Source organism: Ranitomeya imitator, chromosome 2 (assembly GCF_032444005.1).
Source record: "Ranitomeya imitator isolate aRanImi1 chromosome 2, aRanImi1.pri, whole genome shotgun sequence".
Classification (NCBI taxonomy): Eukaryota; Metazoa; Chordata; class Amphibia; order Anura; family Dendrobatidae; genus Ranitomeya; species Ranitomeya imitator.
The window spans coordinates 723,643,511-723,665,254 of NC_091283.1; the positions used below are offsets into that span (position 1 = coordinate 723,643,511).

General features: G+C 43.8%; 1 protein-coding gene across 4 annotated transcripts in view; it reads left to right on the forward strand.

Annotated features, from left to right (window-relative positions):
- The window catches only part of WAPL (WAPL cohesin release factor), a 133,819-nt gene that overhangs the window by 105,167 nt on the left and 6,908 nt on the right, over positions 1-21,744 (forward strand). For all 4 annotated transcript variants that reach the window (XM_069753190.1, XM_069753191.1, XM_069753187.1 and 1 more), the window contains one exon: positions 5,659-5,811. In XM_069753190.1, coding sequence (XP_069609291.1) covers positions 5,659-5,811 — 153 coding nt within the window. The remainder of the gene's footprint in view (positions 1-5,658; positions 5,812-21,744) is intronic.

Here is a 21,744-nt window from a genome sequence, read left to right on the forward strand (position 1 = left end):
AATGCAGCAGTATATCATACAATAATTGATATTATTATACTTTAACATTATTTTTTTCACATAAAGCTGCATTGGGTATCTCCTCTATATTGTGCTGCTGTCAATATTCAAAGTTGGTTCTTCCTATATTTCATAGCGCAAAGCATGTTTATGTTGCTTTAAATATATTCGTAACGGGTGCCGTGAGTCTAGGTGCCTGCCTCAGGGAAATCCTCTTTAGGTAATGTTCATGTCCCAGTACATCAGACAACACCTATTGAATTTAACATGAAGGCAATGCACACTCCACAGATTCTTATTCAATGTTCAGCAGGGATGCCAACACACTACATGCAAAGAAAAATACATATTGCCTGTGGATATAATCTCGGCTGGCAGGCCAATATTGATTTCTCACTGTCTCCCCTCACCCCCACCCCGACTCTGCAAAATGCATAACAAATTTTGGGGTTCATATTTCTCAAGAGTCTTCAGATACCCCGTATGTGGTTGAAAACTACAGCTGAGGCACAGTGCAAAGCTCAGAATTCAAGAAGCTCCATATTGAAGTTCAGATTTTGCGTTGCCAGAACAGTAGAACACCCCCATAAGAGGCACAATTTTACAAACTGCAGCTCTCTATGAATTCATCTAGGGGTGCAGTGATCATATTGACACCACTCTTGAGTCATAGAATTTTATACCATTGGGCAGTGAAGAAAAAAAAAATAATTACATTTTACCACCAAAATTTAGTTTTATCCCCAGATTTTACCTTTTCACAGTGGGAAATGGGTAAAAATGGCACAAAACATTGTCCCACAAATTCTGTTGAATGTAGAAATACCATATATATGGTGGTACAGGACTGCTTAGCCATACGGCGAGACTGACGGACGGAGCGCTGCTTGCCTCCTGGAGCACAGATTTTCCTATAATAGTTTGCGCACTCCATATATAGAGCCCCTAATTACTAGAAGAGCCGAATCCCTGCTCAAGTGACCCCATTTTGAAAATTATACCCCTTTGGGAGTTTATCTGCAGGTGTAGTGACTCTTTAGACTCCAGGGGTGTTTTATAGAAACAAGCTGCAGTGAATGTTGCTGAGTGAAAATTGCAAACTGCCGTTGTAGTGACCTGCACCTTGTAGTGACCTGTACCTTTATTTTTGGATTGCCTGTACAAAAGAAAATTATTTGCTTACAACATTTACTGGAGTGCCAAGTTTTCTGCAAGCTGTACCTTGTAGTGACTAGCTCGTGCTTCTGAAGACATGCACCCATAAATTGGACGAGCTCTCATCGCTACTTAAATGCCAAACATGTGGACACTAACTGCGGTTTAGGCACACTGTGGGGCTCAGATGGGAGGGGGAATTTGGATTTAGGAGCACAGAACTTACTGGATTTCTTTTGGGGGGGCAAGGAGCCATAGTGCTTTTCCAGAGCCTTTGCGCCACCAGTCATCTAATCACTTATACAGCATTAAGAACACCTACTATTGATTTTTACATTCTGTCTCCCAAAGATCGCAGTAAGGCTCGGCTCACATTTATCTTGCGCTCTATGCTGAGCGATTACAGTGGAGTTTCCGTGTAAATCTCTGAAATATGTGATTCAGACAGAACCCCCGGCAGAAGATTCCCTAAAATAAGGCAGATAGGCACTGTTGACGCCGTCTTGCTTATAATCCAGCGGTGTCCTTCTATTTAGGTGTGCATTAAAACAAAGTCCGCCACAGTTTTGTGCACTTTTTGAAAAAAACGAAACTTCTGAACAGAGGTCAGACGGAGTAGGGAGAAACTCTTCTGCCTCAATTACGAGGGGCCTGTCACCTCCGTTACGTTATTCAGAGACTTAGATGGAAAACCCGATGTAAGTGCTCAGTGTAGAGCGCAGGGTAAATGTTATCCAAAATGTTCCCAATAAAAGCGTCAGATCAATCCACAAAAAAAGCAAGTCCCCACTTGGGTCCATCATCTGTCTATGGAAATATAGGGTGCTTCCATGTTACACATAGTACAAAGGCTCTGGAAAAGCGCAATGGCGCCTCACTCTCCAAAAGAAATTCAGCAAATCCAAATGCCCCTCTCCATTCTAAGCCCCACAATGTACTTAAACCATGTTTAGCGTCCACATGTTTGGTATTTCTGTACCAATGACAGTCCACCTGATTTACGGGTACTTGTCTCCAGAAGCACTAGCTGGTCACTACAATGTAAGGGTACTACAAAAACAGATGTGCAATTTTCACTCGGCAACATCCAGTTTTGCTTCTTTCTGGAAAACACCTATGGAGTCAAATCATCACTACATGTAGATAAATTCCCTAAGGGATGTGATTTCCAAAAGGGATCATTTGAGGGTGTATTTTCTGCTCCTTTAGCACTCTGTATTTGAAATCTGCAAACTAGTTTAGGAAAATCTGCCCTTCAGGAGGCAAATGGCGCACCTTCCATTCCAAGTCTCGACGTGTGGCTAAGCAGTACTGTACAGCCTCATATGGGGTGTTTCCATGTTCAGCAGAAAGTGTGACATTTTTTGGTGCCATATTTTGCTTATTTGCCCAATTGAAAATTTAAATTATAGAGCCAAAATAGAATTTTTGTTTTAAAATTGTAATTTTTTTGTTCACGGCCCAATGATATAAAATTCTTTGACACACCTGTGGTCACCTCAGGGGCTCTTCCAATGGGTCATGGCACCTGCAAACCATAATAATAAAATCTGAACTATAATATGGCACTGCTTTCCTTCTGAACTTTGCACTGTGCCTGAAAAGTAGTTCCTGATTACATGTAGGGAGCACTCGGGAGAAATTGTATAACAAACTGAAAGGTGCATTTGGTCCTATTATCCCCTATAGAAATAAAATGTTGTTTCAGCACAAATTTATTTTAACGGTGAAAATGTAATTATTCATTTTTCATCGCCTAGAAGTGCAGAGAGCTTATTGTTTGCAATAGTTTGTAAAATGGGGTCACTTATGGGGTGATTTCTGCTGTTCTGGCCCCTCAGGGGCTCTACCAATGTGACATGGCACCCTTAAACCAGTCCAACAAATCTGCACTCCAATATGGGTCTCCTCTTTCTGAGGTTTGCACTGTGCCTCAGAAGTAGTTTTTGACCACATATGGGTTATCTGTGTACTCATGAAAAATTGCACAATAAATAGTTTTTTCCATTTTCTTCTATCCTTGTGAAAATTAAAAATTTAAGGCAAAACCAACAATTTTGCAGGAAAAACTATTTTTTTATATTTTCACGGCTCAACGTTGGAAAATTTTGTAAAGCAACGGTGAGTTTAAGGTGCTCACTACATATCTAGATAAATTCCTTGAGGTGTCAAGTTTCCAAAATGGGGGTTAATTGTGGGACGTTTCCAATGTTTAGGCACATCAGAAAGAAAAACTTCTGTTTGGGTGTACAGCAGAGCTGGGAAGGAAAGGAGCAACATTTGATTTTTTTGAACGCAAAATTGTCTGTAATAGAGAGCGGACACCATGTCACGTTTGGAAAGTCCCTGATGTGCCTTATCAGTGGCACATTACCCCAAATTACCCCATTTTAGAAACTAGACCACCCCAAGGAACTTATGTAGATGTGTGGTGAGCATCTTGAACTTCCAGATGCTTCACAAAAATTTAGAACGTTGAGCCTTAAAAATAGAAATAACTTTTTTTTCCCCCACAAAAAATGTTTTTAGCCCCAATTTTATTTGCACATGGGTAACAGGAGACAATGCATCCTAAAATTTGTTGTTTAATTTCTCTTAAATACACAGATACCCCAATTGTGGAGGAAAACTACTGTTTGGGCACACAGCTTGAAAAGGAAGGAGTGACGTTTGGAACTCAGACTTTGTAATGATTTATGGGCATCATGTCACATTTGGAGAGCCCATGATGTGCCTAAATAGTGGAAACCCCCCACTAGTGACCCTATATTGTTATTGATCTAGTATTTTCCTTGTATGTGAATTTTTTTGATGAGGTGGCATACTTAAGTAGTGTAGAGTACATCAGGTTGGCATATGAATTATACAAATCAGAAATGTATTAGTGAGTGGTAGACTCTGAAACTCTATCATACACAGACCAGGTTTGTCAGGGCAGGTGTCACACTGATTCAAGGTGTCCTTTTTGTATCCATTTTCTGTAACACGCTTTGCACCTTTTTTGCAACCTTACTCTCTCACCCGGTAAATGTTGCCCCAGTACAACACTGGCTTCTTTAGTTCTGGGGGCTGCTCCTTCCTGACTGACAAATGTTTGGGCCTTGATCATTACTTCCTGGAACTGAAGGAAGGTCCCCGGTCTGGACTGTACGTCGTGATAGCAATGTATAGCTCTTTCGTGCTATCTGTATGATGTACATGGCCAGTTTCTTGTACCACACCTTGGCTTTTCTTATGGCACTGTACAGCGGGAGAACTTGATCAGAGACATCAATTCCCATGTTCTTGTTGTATCCCAGTACACAGTCTAGTTTACTGATCTGTGTTGAGGTACCACGTACAGATGTGCAAGTGCTGGCATTTATGGTGTTCAAGAAAAGAACATCCCTCTTGTACTTGACCACCAGCATGTTGTCGCTATATTAAGCTCTGCTCTCACCCTTTCTGAACAGCTGTCCAATTAGCGTCTTAAGGAGTCCTCTCTGATTTTTGCGGACAGTACCACATGCAGAGGTAGCTTGTGCAGAGACTTGAAGAGTGCGATGCTGGCATTATTATGGAGGTGATAACCTTGATCCACCATTATGTGCACCAAATCCCACTTTCTCTTAGAAACGGGGACTTTCAGGAAGATGAATCCGGTTGTCCTTCCCTTCATAATCCCTAAACTTGTGGTTGCACCCTGAGATACTCTGTTTGTAAAGCTTAATTCTGCACCTGACCCGCTTACTGGGCAGGTATTGCTGGAATTTAAGCTTCCCCTTGAAATGTATTAGTGACTCATCTACGTAGATTTCCCTTTGGGGAACGTACACCTCTGCAAACTTGTTGCTGAAGTGGTCTGTGACTGGACAAACTTTGATAGGTTGGTCAAAGTTGGTCATCTCAGGGAGGACATGTTGTATTATCACTATAATTCAGAAATTTGTGGATGACCGCACTGTGTCCGGGCCATAACCATAGGGAAGAATCGAATATTGTACAAAACGTCAACACTCCAATATTGCTGAATTTCTGTCTTCTTCACTATCTCCATGTGAAGAACCAGGCCCCAAAACTTCATAATTTCTATGGCACCAACCAGTTGGCAAATGATGAAGTGGGATTTTGTGATAAAAATTGGCAAACATCCAAATTTGTCTGGGACACCATGATATTTACAAAATCCTCAGAGAAAAAGATTTTGAAAAAGTCAATTTCTGTGAAACTAAAGGTGTCAAATTCGATTCCTGATAACGCCACAAAATTAGGAATCCGTAGCTCAGGATGTTAGTGAAACCAAGCTTCTGCCATAATTGTGCTGTCCATTTGCAGGAACACCTTAGCAAGTAGGATGTACCTGTATATCCAATATTAGGAGATGGTTAACGCTCTTTGTACTATGTTTATCACGTAAAATACATACTTTGTAGTAAAATCATCCAAAAACAGCAAATGTTTACTGAAGGGAAATGTTATATTCTTAAAATTGAACTTTTTTTTTTGTTTCCTCTTAAATTTCAGGGCTTGGGTTTATTGATCAACTTGGTGGAGTACAGTGCTAGAAACCGGCACTGCCTAGTTAATATGGAGACGATACAATCGTATGATTCTGGAGAGGGGGAAGAGATAACTATAGAAACCAGACACATTGATGCAGTTCATGCATTGGTTCAGGTAAGAGCTGCTCACTATATACCTCCGCTTTTGGCCAAATTAGAACTTGGCTACATTCACACATCCGTCTATTTTTACATGTGTTTTTTTTTCTTGTGTTGCATTTGTTTTTTTCTCCGTATTTAAGGGCAATGTATGTCTTCTGTTTTCCTCTGTATTTAATGGGTCGCCATAGACCTTAATGGCTGAGTCTGATTCGCAGAGTGGATGAGAGTCTGACATGTCTCCGAGTCTCACTGGCTGGACACACAAATCAGTTGTTAAACTGAGGTGTGTATGCAGCAGTGAAACTCTACAGCCCCAATTCATCAAAGTTTTTACACCAAATTTCTGGTGTAAAACACTTTGCATAGTTGCAAAAATATTGAGACTTTTGGTGTTTTGATGCCAACCTCTGCTATATCTACCAAAAGTGGACGGAGCATGGATAAGAAGTGGCGGAGATCACCCACCAAATTCTTCAAAAGTTACATTAAAAAAATGTACTCCAGTCTGTGACTAGAATAAACATTTCTGGCAATGCACCCACTAGTAATAAGATGTTGCAAATTAAGTGGAATGCATCTTTTAGCCCCTTCACGACATTCACCCTACATATACGGTGCTGGGGAGGTGCGTTCCCGCAAATCGCCATACATGTATGGCTTGACAATCACGTGGGCTCACTCCGAGCGTCGTTACGATCAAAAGCATGTGTCTGTATATGAGAGCTGCCACCCTGCACCAACACTCCCGATTGGTGCTAGTGCCATTCACTGGCGTTTTTAACTCCTCTGATGCCACATCAATAGGCATAGCGAAGTTGTGGTGTCGATGGTCTCCATGGTGACTCCAGGCCGAAATATAGACTCGGGGCCACCCAGGTATGATGACCTGTAAATTCTTGCAGAGGGGAGCAGCTGACATGCCTCCTCCCTGTGTGCGATGCACTGATCTAATACTCTGCAATGCAGTAGAATTGTAGAGTAGTAGATCGGCGATCAGGGCAGGAAAAGTTGATGTCCCATCCTGGGGCAAGGTTAAAAGAACAAAAAAGTGAAAAAATATTAATCCAATAATTGCATATCTTTATGTACAGGAAAGATATATATCTTTGTACTGTGTTAGCCAGTAGATAGAAAATTATTTAGACGTGAGAGTCCTCAGTGGTTAATACCTTTTAATGGCTAATTTGTTACCATCTTTTCAGTTAGCCATTAAAAGGTATCAACGAGGTCTCTCGCGTCTATTTAGTTTTACATAAAGATAGAAAATTATTTAAAGAACACATTTGGTATCGCCGTGTCCTGAACAACCCGACCTATAAAGCTGTCCCACTAGTTAACCCCTTCAGTGAACAATGTAAAACAAAAAAAAAGTGGCAAGTGGCTAACTTTTTTATCATACCGCTGAACAAAAAGTGAAATAAGACGCAGTAAAAAAGTCGTATTTAAACAAAAATTGTATCACTGAAAACATCTTATCCCACAAAGCAGCAATGCAATATATATTTTTTTTTCTATAAAAAGTTTGTGTAAATGCACCGAAACACAAAAAAATGATATAAATGTGGTATTGCTGTAATCGCACTGACAAATCAATTTTACGACAAACAACACGGTATATATTTTTTTTAAAAAATTCCACCTTCCAATAAAAGAAATATAGAGCAATCAAAGTTTTGTGAAATAAATTGCTAGCAATAAAAAACTCGTTCTGCAAAACACAAGCCCCTCATATGGCTGATGGCAGAAATAAAGAAAATTGATAGCTCCCAAAATATGGGGATGCAAAAACCTTGTTTTGCAAAAAAAAGTGCCTTTTAGTGTGTGACAGCAGCCAAGCATAAAGAAAACTATATAAATCTGCTATCGCTCTAGGCGCACCAGCCCAAAGAATAAAGTCGCCTAATCACTTACACCGCACGAGGAACAGCTTAACCCCTTAATCCCATATGACGTACTATCCCGTCAAGGTGACCTGGGACTTAATTCCCAGTGACGGGATAGTACGTCATATGCGATCGGCCATCCTCACGGGGGTAGTGCGGCCGATCGCGTGCCTAGTGCCAGCTGACTATCGCAGCTGACATCCGACACTATGTGTCGCGTGTTTATTCCTAAATAAAGAAAAAAATATATATATTGTTCCCATAAATACATTTCTTTATCTAAATAATAAAAAAAACAATAAAAGTACACATATTTAGTATTGCTGCGTCCATAACGACCCAACCTATAAAACTGTCCCGCTAGTTAACCACTTCAGTGAACGCGGTAAAAAAAAAAAAAAGGCAAAAACAACGCTTTATTATCATACCGCCGAACAAAAAGTGGAATAACACTCGATCAAAAAGATGGATATAAATAACCATGGTACCACTGAAAACGTCATCTTGTCCCGAAAACAAACGAGCCGCCATACAGCATCCTCAGCAAAAAAAATAAAAAAGTTAAAGTTCTCAGAATAAAGCGATGCAAAAATAATTATTTTTTCTATAAAACAGTTTTTATCGTATAGAAGCGCCAAAACATTAAAAAATTATATAAATGAGGTATCGCTGTAATCGTACTGACCAGAAGAATAAAACTGCTTTATCAATTTTACCAAACGCTGAACGGTATAAACGCCTCCCCATAAGAAATTCATGAATAGCTGGTTTTTGGTCATTCTGCCTCACAAAAATCGGAATAAAAAGCGATCAAAAAATGTCACGTGCCCGAAAATGTTACCAATTAAAACGTCAACTTGTCCCGCAAAAAAGAAAACCTCACATGACTCTGTGGACCAAAATATGGAAAAATTATAGCTCTCAAAATGTGGAGACGCAAAAACTATTTTTTGCAACAAAAAAGTGTCTTTTAGTGTGTGACTGCTGCAAATCTTAAAAATCCGCTAAAAAACCCCCGCTATAAATAGTAAATCAAACCCCCCTTCATCACCCCCTTATTTAGGGAAAAATAATAAAATTGAAAAAAAAAATGTATTTATTTCCATTTTCCCATTAGGGTTGGGGTTAGGTTTGGGGCTAGAGTTAGGGTTTCAGTTAGAATTGGGAGTTTCCACTGTTTAGGCACATCAGGGGCTCTCCAAACGCGACATGGCGTCCGATCTCAATTCCAGCCAATTCTGCATTGAAAAAGTAAAACTGCGCTCCTTCCCTTCCGAGCTCTCCCGTGCGCCCAAACAGGGGTTTACCCCAACATATGAGGTATCAGCGTACTCAGGACAAATTGGACAACAACTTTTGGGGTCCAATGTCTCTTTTTACCGTTTGGAAAATAAAAATTTGGGGGGCTAAAAAACATTTTTTTGGGGAAAAAAGATTTTTTATTTTCACGGCTCCGCGTTATAAACTGTAGTGAAACACTTGGGGAATAAAAGTTCTCACAACACATCTAGCTAAGTTCCTTGGGGGGTCTAGTTTCCAATATGGGGTCACTTGTGGGGGGTTGCGTGCAGACCAATCCATCTAAGTCTGCATTTCAAATGGCGCTCCTTCCCTTCTGAGCTCTGCCATGTGCCCAAACGGCGGTTCCCCTCACATATGGGGTATCAGCGTACTCAGGACAAATTGGACAACTTTTGGTGTCCATTTTCTCCTGTTACCCTTGGGGAAATACAAAAATGGGGGCTAAAAATAATTTTTGTGGAAAAAAAAATATTTATTTTCACGGCTCTGCGTTATAAACTGTAGTGAAACACTTTGGGGTTCAAAGTTCTCACAACACATCTAGATAAGTTCCTTAGGGGGTCTACTTTCCAAAATTGTGTCACTTTTGGGGAGTTTCAATGTTTAGGCACATCAGTGGCTCTCCAAACGCAACATGGCGTCCCATCTCAATTCCTGTCAATTTTGCATTGAAAAGTCAAACGGCGCTCCTTCCCTTCCGAGCTATGCCATGCGCCCAAACAGTGGTTTACCCCCACATATGGGGTATCCGTGTACTCAGGACAAATTGTACAACAACTTTTGGGGTCCATTTTCTCCTCTTACCTTTGGTAAAATAAATCAAATTGCAGCTGAAATAAATTTTGTGTGAAAAAAAAGTTAAATGTTCGTTTTTTATTTAAACATTCCAAAAATTCCTGTGAAACACCTAAAGGGTTAATAAACTTCTTAAATGTGGTTTTGAGCACCTTGAGGGGTGCAGTTTTTAACCCCCTTTACCCCCAAGGGTGGTTTGCATGTTAACCCCTTCATGACCCAGCCTATTTTGACCTTAAAGACCTTGCTATTTTTTGCAATTCTGACCAGTGTCCCTTTATGAGGTAATAACTCGGGAACGCTTCAACAGATCCTAGCGATTCTGAGATTGTTTTCTTGTGACATATTGGGCTTCATGTTAGTGGTAAATTTAGGTCAATAAATTCTGTGTTTATTTGTGATAAAAACGGAAATTTGGCGAAAATTTTGAAAATTTTGCAATTTTGAATTTTTATTCTGTTAAACCAGAGAGTTATGTGACACAAAATAGTTAATAAATAACATTTCCCACACGTCTAATTTACATCAGCACAATTTTGGAAACAAAATTTTTTTTTGCTAGGAAGTTATAAGGGTTAAAATTTGACCAGCGATTTCTCATTTTTACAATGAAATTTACAAAACCATTTTTTTTAGGGACCACCTCACATTTGAAGTCAGTTTGAGGGGTCTATATGGCTGAAAATACCCAAAAGTGACACCATTCTAAAAACTGCACCCGTCAAGGTGCACAAAACCACATTCCAGAAGTTTATTAACCCTTCAGGTGCTTCACAGCAGCAGAAGCAACATGGAAGGAAAAAATGAACATTTAACTTTTTAGTCACAAAAATGATCTTTGAGCAACAATTTTTTTATTTTCCCAATGGTAAAAGGAGAAACTGAACCACGTAAGTTGTTGTCCAATTTGTCCTGAGTACGCTGATACCTCATATGTGGGGGTAAACCACTGTTTGGGCGCACGGCAGGGCTTGGAAGGGAAGGAGCGCCATTTGACTTTTTGAATGAAAATTGGCTGCACTCTTTAGCGGACACTGTCGCGTTTGGAGAGACCCTGTGTGCCTAAACATTGGAGCTCCCCCCACAAGTGACCCCATTTTGGAAACTGGACCCCCCAAGGAACTTATCTAGATGCCTAGTGAGCACTTTAAACCCTCAGGTGCTTCACAAATTGATCCGTAAAAATGAAAAAGTACTTTTTTTTTCACAAAAAATTTCTTTTCGCCTCAATTTTTTCATTTTTACATGGGCAATAGGATTAAATAGATCCTAAAATTTGTTGGGCAATTTCTCCCGAGTACGCCGATACTTCATATGTGGGGGTAAACCACTGTTTGGGCACACGGCAGGGCTCGGAAGGGAAGGCACGCCTTTTGACTTTTTGAATGGAAAATTAGCTCCAATTGTTAGCGGACACCATGTCGCGTTTGGAGAGCCCCTGTGTGCCTATGCATTGGAGCTCCCCCACAAGTGACCCCATTTTGGAAACAAGACCCCCCAAGGAACTTATGTAGATACATACTGAGCACTTTAAACCCCCAGGTGCTTCACAGAAGTTTATAACGCAGAGCCATGAAAATAAAAAATAATTTTTCTTTCCTCAAAAATGATTTTTTAGCCTGGAATTTCCTATTTTGCCAACGGTAATAGGAGAAATTGGACAACAAATTTTGTTGTCCAGTATGTTCTGAGTATGCAGATACCCCATATGTGGGGGTAAACCACTGTTTGGGCGCACAGCAGGGCTCAGAAGGGAAGGCACGCCATTTGGCTTTTTAAATGGAAAATTAGTTCCAATCATTAGCGGACACCATGTCGCGTTTGGAGAGCCCCTGTGTGCCTAAACATTGGAGATCCCCCACAAATGACCCCATTTTGGAAACTAGACCCCCAAAGGAACTAATCTAGACGTGTGGTGAGCACTTGAACCCTCAAGTGCTTCACAGAAGTTTATAACGCAGAGCCATGAAAAGAAAAAAAAAATTTTCTTTTCTCAAAAATGATTTTTTTAGCCCGCAATTTTTTATTTTCCCAAGGGTAACAGGAGAAATTTGACCCCAAAAGTTGTTGTCCAGTTTCTCCTGAGTACGCTGATACCCCATATGTGGGGGTAAACCACTGTTTGGGCACATGCTGGGGCTCGGAAGTGAAGTAGTGACGTTTTGAAATGCAGACTTTGATGGAATGCTCTGCGGGCGTCACGTTGCGTTTGCAGAGCCTCTGATGTGGCTGAACAGTAGAAACCCCCCACAAGTGACCCCATTTTGGAAACTAGACCCCGAAAGGAACTTATCTAAATGTGAGGTGAGCACTTTGAACCCCCAAGTGCTTCACAGAAGTTTATAACACAGAGCAGTGAAAATAATAAATACGTTTTCTTTCCTCAAAAATAATTTTTTAGCCCAGAATTTTTAAATTTTCCCAAGGGTAACAGGAGAAATTGGACCCCAGTAATTGTTGCGCAGTTTGTCCTGAGTATGCTGGTACCCCATATGTGGGGGTAAACCACTGTTTGGGCACACGTCGGGGCTCGAAGTGAGGGAGCACCATTTGACTTTTTGAATACAAGATTGGCTGGAATCAATGGTGGCACCATGTTGCGTTTGGAGACCCCCTGATGTGCCTAAACAGTGGAAACCCCTCAATTCTACCTCCAACACTAACGTCAACACACCCCTAACCCTTATCCCAACTGTAGCCGTAACCCTAATCACAACCCTAACCCCAACATACCTCTAACCACAACCCTAATTCCAACCCAACCCTAACCCTAAGGCTATGTGCCCACGTTGCGGATTCGTGTGAGATTTTTCAGCATCATTTTTGAAAAAGCCGCAGGTAAAAGGCACTGCGTTTTACCTGCGGATTTACCGCGGATTGCCAGTGTTTTTTGTGCGGATTTCACCTGCGGATTCCTATTGAGGAATAGGTGTAAAACGCTGCGGAATCTGCACAAAGAATTGACATGCTGCGGAAAATACAACGCATCGTTTCCGAGTGGTATTTTCCGCACCATGGGCACAGCGGATTTGGTTTTCCATATGTTTACATGGTACTGTAAACCTGATGGAACTCTGCTGCGGATCCGCAGTGGCCAATCCGCTGCGGATCCGCAGCCAAATGCGCACCGTATGCACATAGCCTAATTCTAAAGGTATGTGCACACGCTGCGGAAAACGCTGCGGATCCGCAGCAGTTTCCCATGAGTTTACAGTTCAATGTAAACCTATGGGAAACAAAAATCGCTGTACACATGCTGCAGAAAAACTGCACGGAAACGCAGCGGTTTACATTCCGCAGCATGTCACTTCTTTCTGCGGATTCCGCAGCGGTTTTACAACTGCTCCAATAGAAAATCGCAGTTGTAAAACCGCAGTGAAATGCGCAGAAAAACCGCGGTAAATCCGCGATAAATCCACAGCGGTTTAGCACTGCGGATTTATGAAATCCGCTGGGGAAAAATCCGCAGAGGACCAGAATACGTGTGCACATTCCTAACCCTACCCCTAACCCTAGTTCTAACTCTAACCTTAGTGGGGGAAAAAAAAAATATCTTTATTTTATTATTGTCCCTACCTATGGGGGTGACAAAGGGGGGGGGGGGTCATTTACTGTTTTTTTTTTATTTTGATCACACTGAGGTTTTATCACAGTGATCAAAATTCACTCTGGAACGAATCTGCCGGCGCACTGCGCATGCGCCCGACATGTTGGAAGATGGCGGCGCCCAGGAAAGAAGACGGACGTACCCCGGGAGGCTAGGTAAGTATAAGGGGGGGGGGGGGGGGGGCGTCGGAGCACGGTGGGGAGGGATCGGAGCATGGGGGGGTGGATCGGTGTGCGGGCGGGTGGATCGGTGTGCGGGGGGGTGGATCGCAGTGCGGGGGGGTGAATCGGAGTGCAGGGGGGTGGGATTGGAGGACGGGGGTGGGATTGGAGCACGGGGGGAGCGGACAGGAGGACGGGGGAGCAGAGCACAGGACGGAGGGGAGCGGACCACAGATCGGGGGGCTGGGGGGGCGATCGGTGGGGTGGGGGCACATTAGTGTTTCCAGCCATGGCCGATGATATAGCAGCATCGGCCATGGCTGGATTGTAATATTTCACCAGTTTTTTAGGTGAAATATTACAAATCGCTCTGATTGGCAGTTTCACTTTCAACAGCCAATCAGAGCGATCGTAGCCACGGAGGGGCTGAAGCCACCCCCCCTGGGCTAAAGTACAACTCCTCCTGTCCCTGCACGCCGGGTGAAATTACAGTTAACCCTTTCACCCGGCCTGCAGGAACGCGATTCCGCCATGACGCATACGCTGCGTCATGGGTCGAAATGGCACCGACTTTCATGACGCAACGTATGCGTCAAAGGTCGGGAAGGGGTTAATGACCGGGCCAATTTTTACAATTCTGACCACTGTCCCTTTATGAGGTTATAACTCTGGAACGCTTCAACGGATCCCAGTAATTCTGACACTGTTTTCTCGTGACATATTGTACTTCATGATAGTGGTAAAAATTATTTGATAGTACCTGCGTTTATTTGTGAAAAAAACGGAAATTTGGCGAAAATTATGAAAATTTCGCAATTTTCCAACTTTGAATTTTTATGCAATTAAATCACAGAGATATGTCACACAAAATACTTAATAAGTAATATTTCCCACATGTCTACTTTACATCAGCACAATTTTGGAACCAAAATTTTTTTTTGTTAGGGAGTTATAAGGGTTAAAAGTTGACCAGCAATTTCTCATTTTTACAACACCATTTTTTTTTTAGGGACCACATCTCATTTGAAGTCATTGAGGGGTCTATATGATAGAAAATACCAAAGTGTGACACCATTCTAAAAACTGCACCCCTCATGGTGCTCAAAACCATATTCAAGAAGTTTATTAACCCTTCTGGTGCTTCACAGGAATTTTTGGAATGTTTAAATAAAAATGAACATTTAACTTTTTTTCACAAAAAATTTACTTCAGCTCCAATTTGTTTTATTTTACCAAGGGTAACAGGAGAAAATGGACCCCAAAAGTTGTTGTACAATTTGTCCATAGTACACTGATACCCCATATGTGGGGGTAAACCACTGTTTGGGCGCATGGGAGATTTTGGAAGGGAAGGAGCGCCGTTTGACTTTTCAATGCAAAATTGACAGGAATTGAGATGGGACGCCATGTTGCGTTTAGAGAGCCACTGATGTGCCTAAACATTGAAACCCCCCACAAGTGACACCATTTTGGAAAGTAGACCCCCTAAGGAACTTATCTAGATGTGTTTTGAGTACTTTGACCCACTAAGGGCTTCACAGAAGTTTATAATGCAAAGCCGTAAAAATAAAACAAAAAATTTTTCCCACAAAAATTATTTTTTTAGCCCCCAGTTTTGTATTTTCCCGAGGATAACAGGAGAAATTGGACCCCAAAATTTGTTGCCCAATTTGTCCTGAGTGCGCTGATACCCCATAAGTGGGGGGGAACCACTGTTTGGGCGCATGGGAGGGCTCGTAAGGGAAGGAGCTCCATTTGGAATGCAGACTTAGCTGGAATGGTCTGCAGGTGTCACATTGCGTTTGCAGAGCCCCTAATGTACCTAAACAGTAGAAACCCCCCACAAGTGACACCATTTTGGAAACTAGACACCCTAAGGAACTCATCTAGACGTGTTGTTAGAGCTTTGAACCCCCAAGTGTTTCACTACAGTTTATAACGCAGAGCCGTGAAAATAAAAAATCTTTTTTTTTTCCCACAAAAATTATTTTTTTAGCCCCCAGTTTTGTATTTTCCCGAGGATAACAGGAGAAATTGGACCCCAAAATTTGTTGCCCAATTTGTCCTGAGTGCGCTGATACCCCATAAGTGGGGGGGAACCACTGTTTGGGCGCATGGGAGGGCTCGTAAGGGAAGGAGCTCCATTTGGAATGCAGACTTAGCTGGAATGGTCTGCAGGTGTCACATTGCGTTTGCAGAGCCCCTAATGTACCTAAACAGTAGAAACCCCCCACAAGTGACACCATTTTGGAAACTAGACACCCTAAGGAACTCATCTAGATGTGTTGTTAGAGCTTTGAACCCCCAAGTGTTTCACTACAGTTTATAACGCAGAGCCGTGAAAATAAAAAATCTTTTTTTTTTTCCCACAAAAATTATTTTTTAGCCCCCAGTTTTGTATTTTCCCAAAGGTAACAGGAGAAATTGGACCCCAAAAGTTGTCCTATTTGTCCTGAGTACGCTGATACCCTATATGTTGGGGTAAACCCCTGTTTGGGCACACGGGAGAGCGCGGAAGTGAAGGAGCACTGTTTTACTTTTTCAACGCAGAATTGGCTGGAATTGAGATCGGACGCCATGTCGTGTTTGGAGAGCCCCTGATGTGCCTAAACAGTGGAAAGCCCCCAATTATAACTGAAACCCTAATCCAAACACACCCCTAACCCTAATCCCAACGGCAACCCTAACCACACCTCTAACCCAGACACACCCCTAACCCTAATCCCAACCCTATTCCCAACTGTAAATGTAATCTAAACCCTAACCCTAACTGTAGCCCCAACCCTAACTGTAGCCCCAACCCTAACTGTAGCCCCAACCCTAACTGTAGCCCCAACCCTAACTGTAGCCCCAACCCTAACTGTAGCCCCAACCCTAACTGTAGCCCCAACCCTAACTGTAGCCCCAACCCTAACTGTAGCCCCAACCCTAACTGTAGCCCCAACCCTAACTGTAGCCCCAACCCTAACTGTAGCCCCAACCCTAACTGTAGCCCCAACCCTAACTGTAGCCCCAACCCTAACTGTAGCCCCAACCCTAACTGTAGCCCCAACCCTAACTGTAGCCCCAACCCTAACTGTAGCCCCAACCCTAACTGTAGCCCCAACCCTAACTGTAGCCCCAACCCTAACTGTAGCCCCAACCCTAACTGTAGCCCCAACCCTAACTGTAGCCCCAACCCTAACTGTAGCCCCAACCCTAACTGTAGCCCCAACCCTAACTGTAGCCCCAACCCTAACTGTAGCCCCAACCCTAACTGTAGCCCCAACCCTAACTGTAGCCCCAACCCTAACTGTAGCCCCAACCCTAACTGTAGCCCCAACCCTAACTGTAGCCCCAACCCTAACTGTAGCCCCAACCCTAACTGTAGCCCCAACCCTAACTGTAGCCCCAACCCTAACTGTAGCCCCAACCCTAACTGTAGCCCCAACCCTAACTGTAGCCCCAACCCTAACTGTAGCCCCAACCCTAACTGTAGCCCCAACCCTAACTGTAGCCCCAACCCTAACTGTAGCCCCAACCCTAACTGTAGCCCCAACCCTAACTGTAGCCCCAACCCTAACTGTAGCCCCAACCCTAACTGTAGCCCCAACCCTAACTGTAGCCCCAACCCTAACTGTAGCCCCAACCCTAACTGTAGCCCCAACCCTAACTGTAGCCCCAACCCTAACTGTAGCCCCAACCCTAACTGTAGCCCCAACCCTAACTGTAGCCCCAACCCTAACTGTAGCCCCAACCCTAACTGTAGCCCCAACCCTAACTGTAGCCCCAACCCTAACTGTAGCCCCAACCCTAACTGTAGCCCCAACCCTAACTGTAGCCCCAACCCTAACTGTAGCCCCAACCCTAACTGTAGCCCCAACCCTAACTGTAGCCCCAACCCTAACTGTAGCCCCAACCCTAACTGTAGCCCCAACCCTAACTGTAGCCCCAACCCTAACTGTAGCCCCAACCCTAACTGTAGCCCCAACCCTAACTGTAGCCCCAACCCTAACTGTAGCCCCAACCCTAACTGTAGCCCCAACCCTAACTGTAGCCCCAACCCTAACTGTAGCCCCAACCCTAACTGTAGCCCCAACCCTAACTGTAGCCCCAACCCTAACTGTAGCCCCAACCCTAACTGTAGCCCCAACCCTAACTGTAGCCCCAACCCTAACTGTAGCCCCAACCCTAACTGTAGCCCCAACCCTAACTGTAGCCCCAACCCTAACTGTAGCCCCAACCCTAACTGTAGCCCCAACCCTAACTGTAGCCCCAACCCTAACTGTAGCCCCAACCCTAACTGTAGCCCCAACCCTAACTGTAGCCCCAACCCTAACTGTAGCCCCAACCCTAACTGTAGCCCCAACCCTAACTGTAGCCCCAACCCTAACTGTAGCCCCAACCCTAACTGTAGCCCCAACCCTAACTGTAGCCCCAACCCTAACTGTAGCCCCAACCCTAACTGTAGCCCCAACCCTAACTGTAGCCCCAACCCTAACTGTAGCCCCAACCCTAACTGTAGCCCCAACCCTAACTGTAGCCCCAACCCTAACTGTAGCCCCAACCCTAACTGTAGCCCCAACCCTAACTGTAGCCCCAACCCTAACTGTAGCCCCAACCCTAACTGTAGCCCCAACCCTAACTGTAGCCCCAACCCTAACTGTAGCCCCAACCCTAACTGTAGCCCCAACCCTAACTGTAGCCCCAACCCTAACTGTAGCCCCAACCCTAACTGTAGCCCCAACCCTAACTGTAGCCCCAACCCTAACTGTAGCCCCAACCCTAACTGTAGCCCCAACCCTAACTGTAGCCCCAACCCTAACTGTAGCCCCAACCCTAACTGTAGCCCCAACCCTAACTGTAGCCCCAACCCTAACTGTAGCCCCAACCCTAACTGTAGCCCCAACCCTAACTGTAGCCCCAACCCTAACTGTAGCCCCAACCCTAACTGTAGCCCCAACCCTAACTGTAGCCCCAACCCTAACTGTAGCCCCAACCCTAACTGTAGCCCCAACCCTAACTGTAGCCCCAACCCTAACTGTAGCCCCAACCCTAACTGTAGCCCCAACCCTAACTGTAGCCCCAACCCTAACTGTAGCCCCAACCCTAACTGTAGCCCCAACCCTAACTGTAGCCCCAACCCTAACTGTAGCCCCAACCCTAACTGTAGCCCCAACCCTAACTGTAGCCCCAACCCTAACTGTAGCCCCAACCCTAACTGTAGCCCCAACCCTAACTGTAGCCCCAACCCTAACTGTAGCCCCAACCCTAACTGTAGCCCCAACCCTAACTGTAGCCCCAACCCTAACTGTAGCCCCAACCCTAACTGTAGCCCCAACCCTAACTGTAGCCCCAACCCTAACTGTAGCCCCAACCCTAACTGTAGCCCCAACCCTAACTGTAGCCCCAACCCTAACTGTAGCCCCAACCCTAACTGTAGCCCCAACCCTAACTGTAGCCCCAACCCTAACTGTAGCCCCAACCCTAACTGTAGCCCCAACCCTAACTGTAGCCCCAACCCTAACTGTAGCCCCAACCCTAACTGTAGCCCCAACCCTAACTGTAGCCCCAACCCTAACTGTAGCCCCAACCCTAACTGTAGCCCCAACCCTAACTGTAGCCCCAACCCTAACTGTAGCCCCAACCCTAACTGTAGCCCCAACCCTAACTGTAGCCCCAACCCTAACTGTAGCCCCAACCCTAACTGTAGCCCCAACCCTAACTGTAGCCCCAACCCTAGCCCTAGCCCCAACCCTAGCCCTAGCCCCAACCCTAGCCCTAGCCCCAACCCTAGCCCTAGCCCCAACCCTAGCCCTAGCCCCAACCCTAGCCCCAACCCTAGCCCTAACCCTAGCCCTAACCCTAGCCCTAATGGGAAAATGGAAATAAATAAATTTTTTTAATTTTTCCCTAACTAAGGGGGTGATGAAGGGGGGTTTGATTTACTTTTATGGCGAGTTTTTTAGCGGATTTTTATGATTGGCAGCCGTCCCACACTGAAAGACGCTTTTTATTGCAAAAAATATTTTTTGTGTTACCACATTTTGAGAGCTAAAATTTTTCCATATTTTGGTCCACAGAGTCATGTGAGGTCTTGATTTTTGCGGGACGAGTTGACGTTTTTATTGGTAACATTTTCGGGCACGTGACATTTTTTGATCGCTTTTTATTACGATTTTTGTGAGGCAGAATGACCAAAAACCAGCTATTCATGAATTTCTTTTGGGGGAGGCGTTTATACCGTTCCGCGTTTGGTAAAATTGATAAAGCAGTTTTATTCTTCGGGTCCGTACGATTACAGCGTCCCCTCATTTATATCATTTTTTTTGTTTTGGCGCTTTTATACAATAAAACGATTTTACAGAAAAAATAATTATTTTTGCATCGTTTTATTCTCAGGACTATAACTTTTTTATTTTTTTGCTGATGGTGCTGTATGGCGGCTCGTTTTTGCGGGACAAGATGACGTTTTCAGCGGTACCATGGTTATTTATATCTGTCTTTTTGATCGCGTGTTATTCCACTTTTTGTTCGGCGGTATGTTAATAAAGCGTTGTTTTTTGCCTTGTTTTTTTTTTTTCCTTACGGTGTTTACTGAAGGGGTTAACTAGTGGGCCAGTTTTATGGGTTGGGTCGTTAAGGACGCGGCGATACTAAATATGTGTACTTTTATTGTTTTGGTTTTTTTTATTTTTATTTAGATGAAGAAATGTATTTATGGGAATAATATTTTTTTTTTTTTTTTTTCATTATTTAGGAATTTTTTTTTTTATTTTTTTTTTTACACATTTGGAAATTTTTTTTTTACTTTTTTATTTTGTCCCGGGGTGGACATCACAGATCAATGATCTGACAGTTTGCATAGCACTCTGTCAGATCACTGATCTGACTTACAGTGCTGCAGGCTTCACAGTGCCTGCTCTGAGCAGGCACTGTGAAGCCACCTCCCTCCCTGCAGGACCCGGATCCGCGGCCATCTTGGATCCGGGGCTGGAGCAGGCAGGGAGGGAGGTAAGACCCTCGCAGCAACGCGATCACATCACGTTGCTGCGGGGGCTCAGGGATGCCCGCAGGGAGCCCCCTCCCTGCGGGAAGCTTCCCTATACCGCCGGCACATCGCGATCATCTTTGATCGCGGTGTGCCAGGGGTTAATGTGCCGGGGGCGGTCCGTGACCGCTCCTGGCACATAGTGCCGGATGTCAGCTGCGATAAACAGCTGACACCCGGCCGCGATCAGCGGCGCTCCCCCCGTGAGCGCTGCCGATCGCATATGACGTACTATCCCGTCGGTGGTCATAGGGGCCCACCCCACCTCGACGGGATAGTACGTCTAATGTCAGAAAGGGGTTAAAATGGTGTCACACTTGGTGATTTTCTGCCATATAGACCCCTCAAAATGACTTCAAATGAGATGTGGTCCCTAAAAAAATTAATGGTGTTTGTAAAAATGAGAAATTGCTGGTCAACTTGTAACCCTTATAACTCCCTAACCAAAAAAACTTTGGTTCCAAAATTGTACTGATGTAAAGTAGACATGTGAGAAATGTTACTTATTAAGTATTTTGTGTGACATATCTCTGTGATTTAATTGCATAAAAATTAAAAGTTGGAAAAATGCGAAATTTTCAAAATTTTCACCAAATTTCCATTTTTTTTCACAAACGCAAGTCTTATCAAAGAAATCTTACCACTATCATGAAGTACAATATGTCACGAGAACACAGTCAGAATCACAGGATCCATTGAAGCGTTCCAGAGTTATAACCTCATAAAGGAACAGTGGTCAGAATTGAAAAAATTGGCCCAGTTATTAACGTGCAAACCACCCTTGGGGCTTAAGGGGTTAAAAAGAAAAAACAATTCTTCACCTGCTGTTGATTTGTTCATTATTTCTCCCACAGATCGCAGTAAGGCTCGGCCCACATTTATCCGATGCTCTACGCTGAGCTTTTACGCCAGGGTTTCCATGTAAATCTCTGAAATACGTGATTCAGAAAGAACCTGCAGCGGAAGATTCCTTTTAATGAGGCATATGGAGGCACTGTGGACGCTTTGGCGTGTGATCTGTCTTTTTAAGCGTGCATAAATGCATGTTCCGCCAGAGTAACTCTGCTTCCTCATTTTAGGGAATGTTTGAGGTTTCATCTGAATCATGCCATTTAGATTTACATACTTATGAAAGTGAACCGCATAGAGTGCAGGATGTGATCCCAAA